At 43.3% G+C, this 13,501-nt stretch overlaps 1 protein-coding gene across 2 annotated transcripts in view; it reads left to right on the top strand.

Annotated features, from left to right (window-relative positions):
- Positions 1 to 13,501, top strand: part of TRIP10 (thyroid hormone receptor interactor 10) — a 63,747-nt gene that overhangs the window by 44,177 nt on the left and 6,069 nt on the right. The window contains exons 8-12 of one of the 2 annotated variants that reach the window (XM_063294383.1): positions 2,898 to 3,044; positions 3,557 to 3,760; positions 6,658 to 6,837; positions 10,005 to 10,114; positions 13,044 to 13,176. In XM_063294383.1, the coding sequence (XP_063150453.1) occupies positions 2,898 to 3,044; positions 3,557 to 3,760; positions 6,658 to 6,837; positions 10,005 to 10,114; positions 13,044 to 13,176 (774 nt within the window). The remainder of the gene's footprint in view (positions 1 to 2,897; positions 3,045 to 3,556; positions 3,761 to 6,657; positions 6,838 to 10,004; positions 10,115 to 13,043; positions 13,177 to 13,501) is intronic. The other variant, XM_063294384.1, reaches the window with a different exon arrangement.

Genomic DNA, 13,501 nt, shown 5'->3' on the forward strand with positions numbered 1-13,501 from the left:
TTTATACCCTTTTCTGCATTGAGTAGTCCCTTGAAGTAGTTTGCGCAAGCAGTAAAAATGATCATGAAATAAAAATTGTAAATCATACCAAGTGCTTCTAAAATAACTATAGTCTGCAAGGCGAACAATAGAAACAGCTCTAAGAATTAATCAAACAGCAGTCATCAGACCAGTTAAAGCGCAGGGATTACAAAATGCCTGGAAAGGAAAAAAGGTCTTCATTAGGTCCTCAGAGAGCTCCAGAGGATTACATTTTATAGCTCCCTCCCTGAAAGCAGTTCCCTAGAATTAGGGGTCCTTCTAGAATGGCTCTCTCCTTGTCCTGACTCATAAAACTACAGAGTTATTTTTTTCCCCAGCCTCTCAGTCTCCTGCCAGAAGGTTACCTGTAATGATCAGTAACTGTGACCACGATCTTGATCACTAAATTCCCCTTGGACCACTAAAGTCCTCTTAATCACTGAGTTGTGGAAAGGCACTCAGCATTTGAAAAAGTGCCAGATGTTGTAGAAGTGTGGCTTCTGTCCACAACAAAATAGCATAGGAAAGGTGTTTTTTTTAAATAGTGTGTTTTTATCCCACTCCTCTTCCCAGAATTTCCTAAAGTGGTTTCCAAAAGAATGGACAATAAAAATAATCAGCAACTAAAGAGGTTATCATAAAACAAGATAAGAAGCAGTAAGAATATAACACTTAGGATAAAGTTGATTTAAAAAGGCTGTCTGGTCTATAGAACAGTACTGTGCAAAAGCTTGAATGAAGAAGAGTGTCTTCAGATATCACTTAAAAATGGGGAACCAGCCATACTTCCTCCCAGAAAAAGCTTCATCATGGGGGTGTTCTGCTAAGAAGGTTTTACCCATTGTCACTGAAGGCAAGCCAGATCTACTATGTGGACCAAAGCAGAGCCTCTCCAACTGATCATAGAGCATAAGTTGTGTAGCATTGGGAGAGGCAGTATTAACTGTGTAGGTGAAGACCATGTAGACCATCCTTTCTCAACTTTTTGACCCTGGAGGAACCCTTGAAATATTTTTCAGGCCTCAGGGAACCCCTGCACATTCAGGCTCAGATATAGGCCAGAAGTTACAAAATTATTATATTCATTTCATGTGTAGGCCTGGATATATGCATTAACCGTGTTCCTAAACTAAAAATAAAGTTACCTCTTTAATGTGAAGTTGCTTGCATTTGAAATAATTTTTTAAATAAATCGTGATCTCCCAGGGAACCCCTAGTGACCTCTCATGAAACCCTGGTTGAGAAACCTTAATGTAGACTGACACCATATCTTAAATTGTCATAGGTAGCCAGCCAGCCAGCTGCAGTGGCAGCTTCTGGACTGTCTGTGAGAATAGTCCCATATGGAATGCATTGTGGTAATCCAATTGTGAGCCTGTTACAGGATGGAGCATTAAAGCTAGATTCTCTCAGTCCAGGCAGAAATTTGGGAAAGCTGGAAGAATAGAGGAGACTAAGGATATTGGAGGGTATTTCATTTTTAATTGCTTCCTTAAGATTAGCAGCATTATTTATTTATTTTAATGCTCTTTGCATACTTCCCCCATCAGAGACTCTGGTGCTCACAGTAATAAAACCTTATAAAAGCATCAACCAACACAAAATGCATAATAAATCAACACAGGCATAATCAACATCGAACATAGACCAGATATAGCAGCCACAATCATTGCTACCCTATTGTCCAAAGTCCCAACAAAAAGCATTGTTTTTACTAGTTTCCTAAATGGCAGCAAGGAGGAGGGTCCTGCTAATCCCAGGGAAAGTGCATTCCATAGAATTAGGATGGCCTTGGAAAAGGCTTCTCTCTGCATTCCTGGCTCTAAAACCATCTGAGGAAGTGAAACCAAAAGCATGCCATTCCCATTTAGAACTTACAGACAGGATAAGTTCTACTCAGAGCAAACAGTCCTGCAGAAACTGAGGACCTGAGTTATAAAGAGCTTTATAGGGGATGACCAGTACTGTGAACTGTGCCCAAAACCCTTTTGGAAACTGATGCTGCTCTTGCAGAATAGGTGTTAGTCAGTTAAACCAGGTTTGGCCATTTTATGCCAACTATAGTGTCTCAGTAGTCTTCAGAAACAGCTTTAGGCACTTATCTACAAGATGATGAGGGCAGAGCATCCTAGTCCAGGAACATCCCCATCTGGAGTACCAGCTGTGAAGCTGGGTGAAGCTCCTAGTCAGGGCTTCCACCTGCTGCAGGAGTTGTTAGTCAAGGGACCCTATAGATCTTGGACCAGTTTCTGGGGAAGTACAACCCCATCACAAAGAAAAGATGGCGCTACCCTGGATCCAGGTGATTCTAGCCACTCTATCTTGCTAGGATTTAATATAAGGAAGTTTTGTCCAATCCAGTCCCTCGTAGCCTCAAGACACTGAATGAAGACATCCATGGTATCTCCTGCCCAGTCCTGGGTATCTTCTCCTCACTGATGATACTTCATCCCGAACTGACAGATGACCTCTCCCAATGGTTTTGTGTAGATGTTAAATAGGATGAGAGAGAGAGGCCCAAGTCCTGAGGCACCTCACACAAATGCTCATACTTGCTACATAGTCTTTTAATTAAAAAGTTATTTTGGAAACTGTTGTGCTGCAAAGCAAAGCATCAGCCTCTAGTATCATATCATAATTCTTTGCAGGAATGTCTGTGGGCCCCACAAAGATTACACTGGTGTGTGTGAGAATATTCTGGGGTCTAGCTTAGCTTCTGGTTAACTTGTTTGTGTCTGACCATACTCACCATGGCTGCCATTTTGTGAATACGCAAGTCTCCTATAGTGTTATCTAAAGCAACAGCAATTGGGGTATTATGAGTAATCCTCACATCTCAGTTATTGTTTGGTGCTTTTTTCTTGCTTACTTTCTAGAAGATGCAAGAGATGGATGAAAGACGGACGCGGCATCTCAAGGGAGGCTACAGCATCTTTTCAGAGATAGAACAGCAAGTCATGCCAATCATTGGCAAATGCCTGGAAGGCATGAAGGCAGCTGCAGAGGTGGTTGATGAAAAAAATGTAGGTGTCTGAAGTTACCTTATTTCTCCATGTATGGCAGAGGCTGAAAAAAGTGAGGATTTTCTGTTAACCCTAACCCTTTCCAGCAATGGCACCTAAGATCCTCTTCTTTGCCTGGAGAGTTGGGTTTGTGCATGGGATTTTTTACAGGCAAGTATGTGTTGTGCCCTTGAACTATGGCTGTGCTTAGAAACAGTCCTGTTCCTGACAGTGTGGACAAGCACCAGGGAGGAGTAACTCTTCTCTTGAGGTTTATTTTGTTTAATTAAAAGGTATTGGATTTCTTCAGCATTACATTTGCTTTTTGAACTTTACTTGAGAAGATACAACTCAACGTAATTTTAAGCTACTCTCATGATTATATTACTAAAATGGTTCTCTTAGATCCTAGTCTTAATTGATATGGGGCTTTGCTACTAATCTCTGTTGTGGGCTCAGCTGGAATAGGGTTGATGGTTTTTGTGTGAGCTTTTTCCCTGTTTTATTTCAAAAGGATGCTTTTCTTCTGTTAGGACTCGAAAGTGTTAATTGAACTGCACAAATCAGGTTTTGAAAGGCCAGGAGACATGGATTTTGAAGACTTCAGCCAACCCATGAATCGCACCTCCTCCGATAGCAGCCTGGGCACTCCCCGGGGCACTCTTGACGGCCGGCTGGACCCCCGTCTGCTGGGCAAGAACAAGGGAAAACGCTGGCTCTTCAGTAGGAAGAATAAGGTGAGGATTGATATAGAGGGCTGGCAGCATCCTGAAGCTAGTTGAGAACGATTGGTCTTCTGTCCTCCCTCTGTTGGTATTTCCTGGGTTCTCAGGCCAGCAGTGTCTGGGGGCAGGGGAGGACTAAGACCAAGGGATGGAGGGAAGGAAGAGGGATAATCACAGTGTTGGTGAGTATTGCTCAGAAATCCTGGATTTCCAGCAAGACATAGCTTGCCACAGTAGCCTTATTGCATTTAACTGTCCCTGCCTTTCAAGCTGCTGGCATACCACAGCAGGTTGCTCAGTTGAAAAATGCTATCATATGGAAGTCTGCAAGTTACCATACTAGCACCCACTGCCATCTCCATGCATTCTTTGGCTGACTTCTGTCTTCTTTCCGGCTGCTCACACTAGTTCTCATGGAAGAGCTTCCTTCTCTGGCTTTCTAGGTAGAATCAAGGCTTCTCAGGAAAATCTGGGCCAGGATAAACTTTGGCAATTGTATTTGCTATTGGAGGGCCTTAGCTAGAACATCCCTTCCCTCTCCACCACCAGATCTTGTCTGCCTCCTGTTGCTCAAGACCCTCCCACTGTGGAGGCCTTGGAATTCTGCCCTAGAACTGCATATTCCAAGAAGCCATTCCCAGCTGTCCCTGTCACTTCAAGGCCCATGTTTCTTTTTCCTATAGTCCCTAGCTGACCCCTTGGGCTTGTGTGCTGGAGATGATGATGGCAGAGGCCCAAGGTCTGCTCATTTTTTTTCCTATTAATTTTCCCAGAGGTTCTTCATAGCCTTTGCTAGGACACTATTTCAGCTGGCCTACTTTAGCCTCCTTTTCTTCCATTTGTATAGAGCCCCCTTTTCCCCACCTGCCATGGCCACCTAGAGAGTCCTGGACTCCCTTGCCTTATATCTGAACTGAATGTGTTCTCCAACTCCCATAATCTTAGTTCTGAGTGCAAATGTTCCCCTAGCCACATCTGCCCTGTTAATCTTGCAGTGCAGATGCTGCACAAATGCCAAACTGTACTGCCTTGGCTCACTTCTGTAGCTGGCCTCTGTTTTGCCTACCTCACTGTTTTTCTACTGTGTAATTTCTTCCATGTCCTCCGTATTGTCTCCTTGCCTTTGCGCATATGTGAACTTTCCTGCCTCTTTCTCCTTGACTATTCACGAATGACTTCAGGGCAGGAAAGACGAAATGACATTCCTGAATTCTCCCCTAAGGAACTTGCTAAGCTGCTTTTGAGCCTGCAAGAGATACCCAGAGGATGGTGCAGTGGTGATTCCTTCTGCTTTCTACACTAATTATTATGGTTCAGAACAGCCTGTTTATAAACTGGGCTAAACCATGTTCTCCTCCCCTAATAAACTATCAGTGAATGCTTGCACTCCTTAACTTTCAAGTAAATATTAAGGGAAGATTTGCCTGTTCAGTGTGTATATAATTACCAAAGCTGTCAAATATTAGAATTGATAAAGCTTTATATTATTAAACATGATTACTCTCAGTTGCCTAAACAACCTGTAAGTCAGTATGTATTGTCTTCCCTGTATGGCAGAAAGAAGCAGCCTGCCTAAGACAAATATGGCCAGTTTAGAGCAGAGGTGGGATCTGAATAGTCTCATCCTGCTAATACAGTATATCTCAATGCTACTTGGGCTGTTAACTTCTACTTAGGGCATTTTACCTTGTCAGCGGTGCTTCAAGAGGTTTTAAAGCCAAATGAACAAGTTCTGAGCTGAACAGGCATTTGCACATCTATATCCATCTTTAGTTGGCTGCACCAAAGATTGATCTGTGTTAGCCTTTGAGAAAAGATAGAATGGGTGGATGGATAACCAGCCTTTTCCAGCCTAGGCACCTTCCAGATGTGTAGACTTCAACTCTCAGAATTCCGCACACTAGTAAATTTGTTGTACCACCCTGTGAATCGTTCCATGAAAAACAGGGACCGTATCCCTTCATTCTGATTTCAATGCTGCAACTAGCTTCTGCCCAGCAACATAAGGCACCATTTCAAGAAGCAGTGCCATGCCATTGAGATGGAGAGAGCAAGAAAGATGGGGGAATAATACCTCCAGTAGGGCTGTGCAGTGTGTTGGGTTGGAAGGCAACAGTGTTTCTGAACACCTGAAGGTGCTTGCGCAGCACCCGTTTGCAACTCCTTAGCACACTGCACCTTTTAATGGAGCTGAGCAATAGCAGCACAATCCCAGGGAAAGACCCAAGCCGCTGAAGGAGTGAGAAGGGTAGATGTGTGCTCTGAAGTGCTGCGCTGCCCTAGCCTCTGCCTCTCCTCCAAGGCTTCTCTCCACCTTTGGCTACTAACATTGAACCTCTTCTCTTCAGACAACAAGTTAAGGCCAGTATAGCCCCCAAAATACAGACTTGAGAGCCAGACTACCAGAGTGGGGATGGAAGGGAAGCAGGGGGAGAGGAGCTAGGCTATGTTGCAGTGAGGTATGCCAATGCCAAGTCAACTCTGCCTCTTGCCGCCACCACTCATCTTTTTTCATTTGCTCCCTGGTGGTCGGGTGTTTCTGTGCCTTGTGTGCTGTTCTCTCTTCCCCATGTATTCTTGGGTTTTGTTACAGTGCATTCCTGTTATATTGGACCTCCAGGATTTATAGTTATTGCCTTGTCCGGTGAATGTGGTAGCCAATGAAAGCAGTAAACAGCTGTTCCTACTGAAAGCAAATGGTTACCAACCCCTCTCATCTATTGGCCAATGTAATCCCTTCCATTAGAAGCATATATACAATATACATGGAATGTACTGTAGTTTTTCTGTTGTGTTGGGGGGGATTTTTTGTATGTGTGCCTTTTTATTTTCTTACAACATATTTTTCCCATCCTTTTGTGTGTTCTTTTTTTCTTTGTTTCTTGTTCATGGCCCTTATCTGTCGCTAGCTCCCAGCCCCTCCCCTCTCCCCTATAAATTGCCCTTCGTCCTCATCTTCCCCCTCCTCCTCTGCCATCAATGGACCTCCATCCCCCAAATTCACCCGTGACCCTCTGTCTTACTGTTTGAACGAGATCAATAAGACAGTCAAACCCCGCATCACGTCCTTCCGCAGCCTCAGACGGGGGGTAAGTGGATCACTTTGTTTGCTAAATCACTGTCGTATGCCTGCTGCTGCCGCCACCACCACCACCAAAGGCACCTGCCAAGTAGCAAATCAGTTGTGGTTTATGTGCTGATAAGATTAAAACACACACACACACCCTAAGTCACAGCCCTCTACTGCTTCCTTTGGAGCAGTGATTACTCAGTTCAGTGAATATGGAAAAGAGGTGTTTCTAGTGGGAAGATCCATTCAGTTTCATTGTTGGTTAGTTTTACATTGGTAGGGCAGAACTAAACCAAGACTTGGCCAATTGCCTTCCTTACTTCAGGTTTAGAAGTTATGAAAGAATGACAAAGCAAGAGAGAAAGCAAGAGAAAGAGGATATAAGAGTTCTGCTGGATCAGGCCAGGGACTCCTAATCCAGCCTTCCTGCCCCATAGTCACCATTGGGAGCGTTGAAGAAGTAACAAGTATGGAAAGGAAGTCTCTTTTCTACTGTTGTTCCCCAGCAGCTAATATTCAAGGCGTGGGATTCCGGAGGTAGTGGACAACCTCAAAGTTAATAGTCATTGATAGTCCAATCCCAAATGAGTTTGTCTAATCCCCTTTTTAAAATGTCTATGTTGGTGGCCATAACCATGTCTGATGGCAGCAAATTCCTCAGTTCAGCTGTGTTGTGTAAAAAAAAAAAAAGTCCTTCCTTTGTTCATTTCTCAGTCTCCCAACATTTTGTTTTAGCAGATGACCTCCAGTTCCAACTTTGTAAGAATCAAAGAGAAAAACTACTATCCACATTTTCCACACCAAGCATGTCTTTTGTATCTCTATGATATTGCCACCTGTTGGTCCAATCTAAAAAAATCCCAGATGCTGTAGCTGCCTGTCATTTTGATTGCACTTTTTTGCACCAATTTTTGCACCAATTTCCTGAACCTTACTGTAGGTAATGCTCCTCCTTCTCTTGACCCACCCATGAATGCCATACAGGGGCCATGGTAGGAGAATGTGGAGTGTCCATTGAGTACAGAGGATGGTCAAATGACCCCTTAGGAAAGTCCCTGCCTGAAAATTGGATCATCTGTTTTGTTTCCCTTCCCCTTTTTTTTTTCTTTACACAAACTGGAAATAGTCCCTATCTCAGTAAGCAAGACTTTTACTGATTTTGATTTTAATTATTTTGATATTACTGTTGTGTTGTATACTTTGTTTTATTGCTGTAATCGACGTTGAGTGCTTATGTAGGCAAAAAGATGGAGCATTAATTAATTGACTACATTCCTGTAATTTCACACCCGTTTGTGCTTAGAGTTATTCATGGATAGCATTTTAATGCTACTCTTCCAACACTCCATGTCCAAACCAATTCATGGTGTAACTGCAGGAAGATGATGGTTTAGTTGCTCCAGTTCTCAGGGAACTGTGGGTTCATTCTCAGTTACAATGGCTTTTATTTGGCATCTCATTCACACATTTTGGCAACACAACCTTCCAGTCTGAGCCTCTGTCCCAAGAGAGACTTGGGTGCCATAAAAATGGAAGAGCAAATAAACTGGTTGTAGAGCAAGGAGTTTGAGAAGGTTTATGCAAGTGAGCTCCAGAGGAGCAAGACAGAAGTCCTCTACTCTGCCTTAATATTGCCAAACTAACTTGAAATAGGTTACCTTCAGTAGCAACCATTATGATCAATCAAGTTATCAATATAGTGATTCCTTAGGAAAATCCTAAGGACCATGGTAATGAAAAAGACCAAGAGACCCTGGAGTCTAGTCAGCCTCAGTGCAGGGCAAAATCTCTCCATACCTGGTGATCATTCACATCTTCGTGGCAAATTAGAGAGAGTAGCCATTCCTGGGGATGGTTAGTTCCTTAGAAGGACCCTGCTCTGCTTGCAAATCACAGAGAACTTCCAGCCATCAGGGTTTTTATTGTATTTATTTTATTGTGTATTATAGTGTTTTACAGTTTTACATTTTTATTTATGTTTTATTGTAAACTGCCCAGAGTCCCTTTTGGGAGATGGGCAGTGATAAATTTTATTAATAAATAAATAAATAAATAAAATAAATAGAGTTCAGATGAGGTGGCTACATTTCCAATGTGGAATGGTTGCAGCACATACAGCTAAGAATCACTGTCAGCTCATAAGCAGTTACTGGCTAAGACTGCACATTGGGTTTTAGTTTAGAATCCTGTACAGCCTTTTTCCAGGTTACTTGAAATAACATTTTCTCAGTGGTTCCTCCCCTTGCCCCAAGCTCACTGATCATCACTGATGGTCATGGATCATCTCTGTAGCTGCTCTAGGTCTCTTGAAGGTGTGTCCTGCCAAGCTGAAGAATCTAAATGTTTGTTGGCTTTTGAAAATACCTTAAGTTGCAGCTTTTTCAACAGGTTTTTAACTGTTTGGGAGATTTCAATTCACTTTCAGTGTTCTTGGGTTTAACAATGTTTAATTCTTGATTTAACTTCGCTGCTATTGTAAAAAGTCCTTGAGAGTCAGTGGTATAAATAATCTAATTAAATAAATTGCACTAAGCGAGAGTTAATGTGTAAGTCACAATGCTCTGATATCATCCTTGGTGCACACACCACATGAGGCTGGGTTCATTCATTGTACTCGGCCATAATGTTAGTTTCGGTGTACTGTGATGTGTGCACTCATTATAGTCTCATTACTTTGTCCGTGGATCACCTGTCATCAGCATAGATCTCTCAGCTACTTTTAATTCCACTGGAGAAATAAATATGATAAGCCACAGGTTTATTAAAATAAGTAACAAATAGCTTTTATACTAACCTTCTGTAGCTGTTGTGTCAGAGTTTCAACTCCCAGAATCCCTAGCCTTTGAAATTCTGGAAGTGGAAACCCCAAAACATTGTAGCAAAGGAGGTTCAATGTTTAAAAGCATTGTTTATTTGTAGATTGTTCACAACTGACCTGCCCTATAATCAGAACTAAGTAGGCACAGCAGCCAAATATGGTGCAACAGGATTCTGGGGCCACAGGAAATCCGTGCCTGCAGCCTGTTGGTTGCCTGTCTTGGCTTTGGGCAAGGGAACATGGTGTGTCTTAACTGGCTCCCTTAGACAGGCTGGTCAGATACAGCCCGGGGGGCGAGGAAGGTTGGCTTTGTGGGACAGAGGAGAAGCATATGGGGAAAAATGATATGTGTCTCTTCCTGCTGCCAGACTGTGATCACAGAAGACTTTAGCCATCTGCCTCCAGAGCAGAGGAGAAAAAAATTACAGCAGAAGATTGAAGAAAGAAACCGGGAGCTGCAGAAAGAGCTGGATCAGAGGTCAGAGTCAGACGCACTCATGCTTCATGTGAATGGGCAGACCACAGAGAGAGGGGAAATTAACTTTTCCCAAGTAATAAATTTAATTCTGAGATTTCAGAAATTCGGATCTTTCAAACTCCATGATTAGTATTGGTTTGAATATCCCTGACAATCATGTTTTAACTATCCAGCCCTCAGTGCAAGAAAGAGGTCCCTCTTCGGTCCTTTCTGAGTTGAAGACTTTGCAGCTTGCTTAACAGTGAAGGGCTTTTAGCAGTTAATCTTGCCTAACATAAAGCAGGAATCAGTGTTGTGGAAGTTGTGCACATTTGTGTTATTATTTTGCTTTTGGGTGGGGCCAGTGTAAGGGATGCAAAGCATATGCAGCTGCTTTGAGCCCCAGCAAAGCACCCCCCTTGCCACACCCCTTCCTTCCTGTGCCTGCACCGTGCCCACTGCCCAGCGGTCTCCTGCCTGCTAGGACTCCGCCAGCCTCCTGCCCTGCATCTGCTCCATTTGTGGCCGAGCTAGCAACAGCAAATGCTCCTGCCTCCGTATGTGAGGCCAAGCAGGCAGTGGAGGAGGAGAAGAGGGCAGCTGAGTGACCATTACAGCGGCTGCTGCAGCATCGGGAAAAGAAAACCACTCTGCTCTGACAGCTGATCCTCACTGTGGGATGTAGAGGAGGTGCACTCCGCTTCTGCCTGCCTCCCTGGTGGTGCCCTCTGCACCCCCAGGCTGCGAGCATCTCCTCTCCCAATGTTTTTGTATGAATGAGACTTGGAGGCTAGGCCAAGATCTGGGGTTCAGTCCAGATGACCCTTAGATGGCAGTAAAGAGATACCAAAACCTCTGAGTTTTTGCTACTAAGCCCCAGTAAAAACCAAAAATCCCATGCGATGGAGGTGGGTGGGGAGGGCAGTAGGGTTAGATGTGTATGTGTGAGAGAAAAGTGTGAGTGTCCGTGGGTAGGGGCAGAAGAAAGAAAGTTACCTGTGTCAGAGAAAAGTGTGCTGCTTCCTTAAAAGTGAATGTCAAGGGAGAGGTGAAGCACAGCATTTGGTCCAGAATCCCACAGGTAGTATTTGCTGCAAATGGCCCTGCTTAGTCAACTTCTCCAACAATAGACTTTGTTGGGCAAAAAAGCAAAGACTAGAAAGGATGAACTTCATTGCATTCTGCACCCTGGACCCCTGTGATGTAGACCGCCACAGAGGAAAGGGTACACTTCAAAATTTTGCAAGGTAACAGAAAGCTCTAATCGGTGCCAAGAAAGAACCTAAGTATTCTTGTTAGTATGGTAAGTGTTATTGTGTAGGTTGAGTGAGATTGAGTCCCTTACATGACTTGACCACCAGGAGGCAGTGTATGACCAGTTTCATTTTTAAAGTTGAGGGTATGTTGAGCTATTTAAAAAAATCATTCTGCATCATTCCCTTGTTTGGGTGGTGGTCTCATTTCTTAGGATCCCTGACCGACTTTCTTGGATATTTTAATGGCTATCCTAACCCTGTGGCTGTCACCCACTTGGGTGATGCCCAGTCAATGTCCAGCGAGGCCACCACTGCCCAGCCAGCCAGGCCAAACCCTTTCCTCCCAGGAGTTAGGAGAGGGTATTACTGGCAAGGCCAACAGTAGCAGGTCAGACGTTCCCCTCTTTTCACACACACACACACACACACACACACACACACACAAACACACTCTTACACTTGCCTACTCTGCCTGGGGAAAGAGAGAAGTAGCAAAGAGTAGATGTTTAACATCGCAGTTCTCAGAAATCCATCTGCGCTGTTAACCTAGGGCAGTGTGTATCGGGGGGCTTCCAGACCTGGTGTTCCATTGGACCTCTGCCCTATTTATAGATACATGCTTAATTGGGCTATGGCTTTTTAGCATTTGTCAGCTAATTAACATGTTGTTGTCCTATTACAACCATTATCAGGGATTTTCTTTTATGTAATTTATTTTCCAAAATTTATACACTGCTTAAAATCGTAACATTCATCAATAAAACCAATAAATAATAACTGCTTAAAATGATAAATAAACCCTTTGTTGTGGTCAAACAAATTTGAATTCTTGGAGGATGCCATCTTCTAAAGCATCCTCAGGGTAGGGGGCAAGCTGTCCAGAGGAAGAGGGCTGTTACTGAGAAACTCCACATCCACATCCCAGCCCCCCAGACTTTTTTCAGGGTGGGTACCCAGAGCTTCCTCTCCCTGTTGTAGGTCAAGCAGATTCTTAGTTCCCACAGATAAGAGGGACCCAACAGCACCTAGAATTGGGGCTGGACACCTCCTGGCAACCAGTGCAGATCCCAGAGAAGAGGTGCTGCTCTGCTAAGCCAGTTAACACTGATCAGCAAGCAAGCCACTGTTCCAGCTGTAGTTTCTGAGTCTTCATGGGTATTTTTATCCCACTATAGTTGTCGATAATTAGTTTCCCAATTCTAGGATGTTTGTGTTAATTCATAAAATAGTGCTGCTGATTATCACTGTAATTATTTTCACACATACAGTGCTTACTGTAATTGTCACCATTTGTAATTTTCCACATTTAAGTTTCCCAGTTGACATGGCTTTTAAAATTTGGGATAACTCATAGTAAAACTGAAGAAATGTACTCAAGTTCACAAAATCTGGCATGATCATTATCTTTAAGGTATAAAAAGATTCTTGGATGGTAGAAACAGTCAGCTACCTTTATAGGAAAAAAAACTATCTTCTGGCTTTGGGGGAGGAGGTTGAACAGACCATATCTGAATGGTGGTGTTGGGCCAATCAAACCAACAATCTGCAATCAACAATATTTCATTAACAGTTTGAGCTTATTAGTGAGAGCTCACTCTGTTCCAGATATCCTGGGTTTTGATCGCCCTTCCTTTTGCCATCTACATTGCAGTAACTTGTCCCAGTAACCATTTTTGTTCTTTTCCTTGTTGCAGGGATGCCTTAAATAAAATGAAGGATGTTTACCAAAAGACACCACAGATGGGAGATCCCAATAGTCTTGAGCCAAAGATCTCAGAGACGCTGGGCAACATTGAGAGGTTGCGTCTAGAGATCCAGAAATGTGAAGTAAGGAATCAAAAAAAAAAGGAGGGGGGTACATCTGATTACATTCAAAATAATTTTTCACTTCACTAACTTTGAAAATACAATTGAAGGGCAACGTTTAGAGGGTTTCTGAGAGCATTCCCAAGACCTTGAAAGGTTGTGTGTGCTCCTGGCAACTGCTGTGTTACAAATAACTTTGTTGAATAGGACAGTAGAGTTAACACTGAATCATAGATTGAGCAAAGGGTGGCAGAAACAGAAGCTTGACTGGCCTGGTGAATCAAACTTAATACAAGATTTTGAACTGGGCTAGTTCCAGAGGAGAGAGGGGTCAAGCACTTATTAA

Source organism: Candoia aspera, chromosome 2 (genome assembly GCF_035149785.1).
Source record: "Candoia aspera isolate rCanAsp1 chromosome 2, rCanAsp1.hap2, whole genome shotgun sequence".
Taxonomy (NCBI): domain Eukaryota; kingdom Metazoa; phylum Chordata; class Lepidosauria; order Squamata; family Boidae; genus Candoia; species Candoia aspera.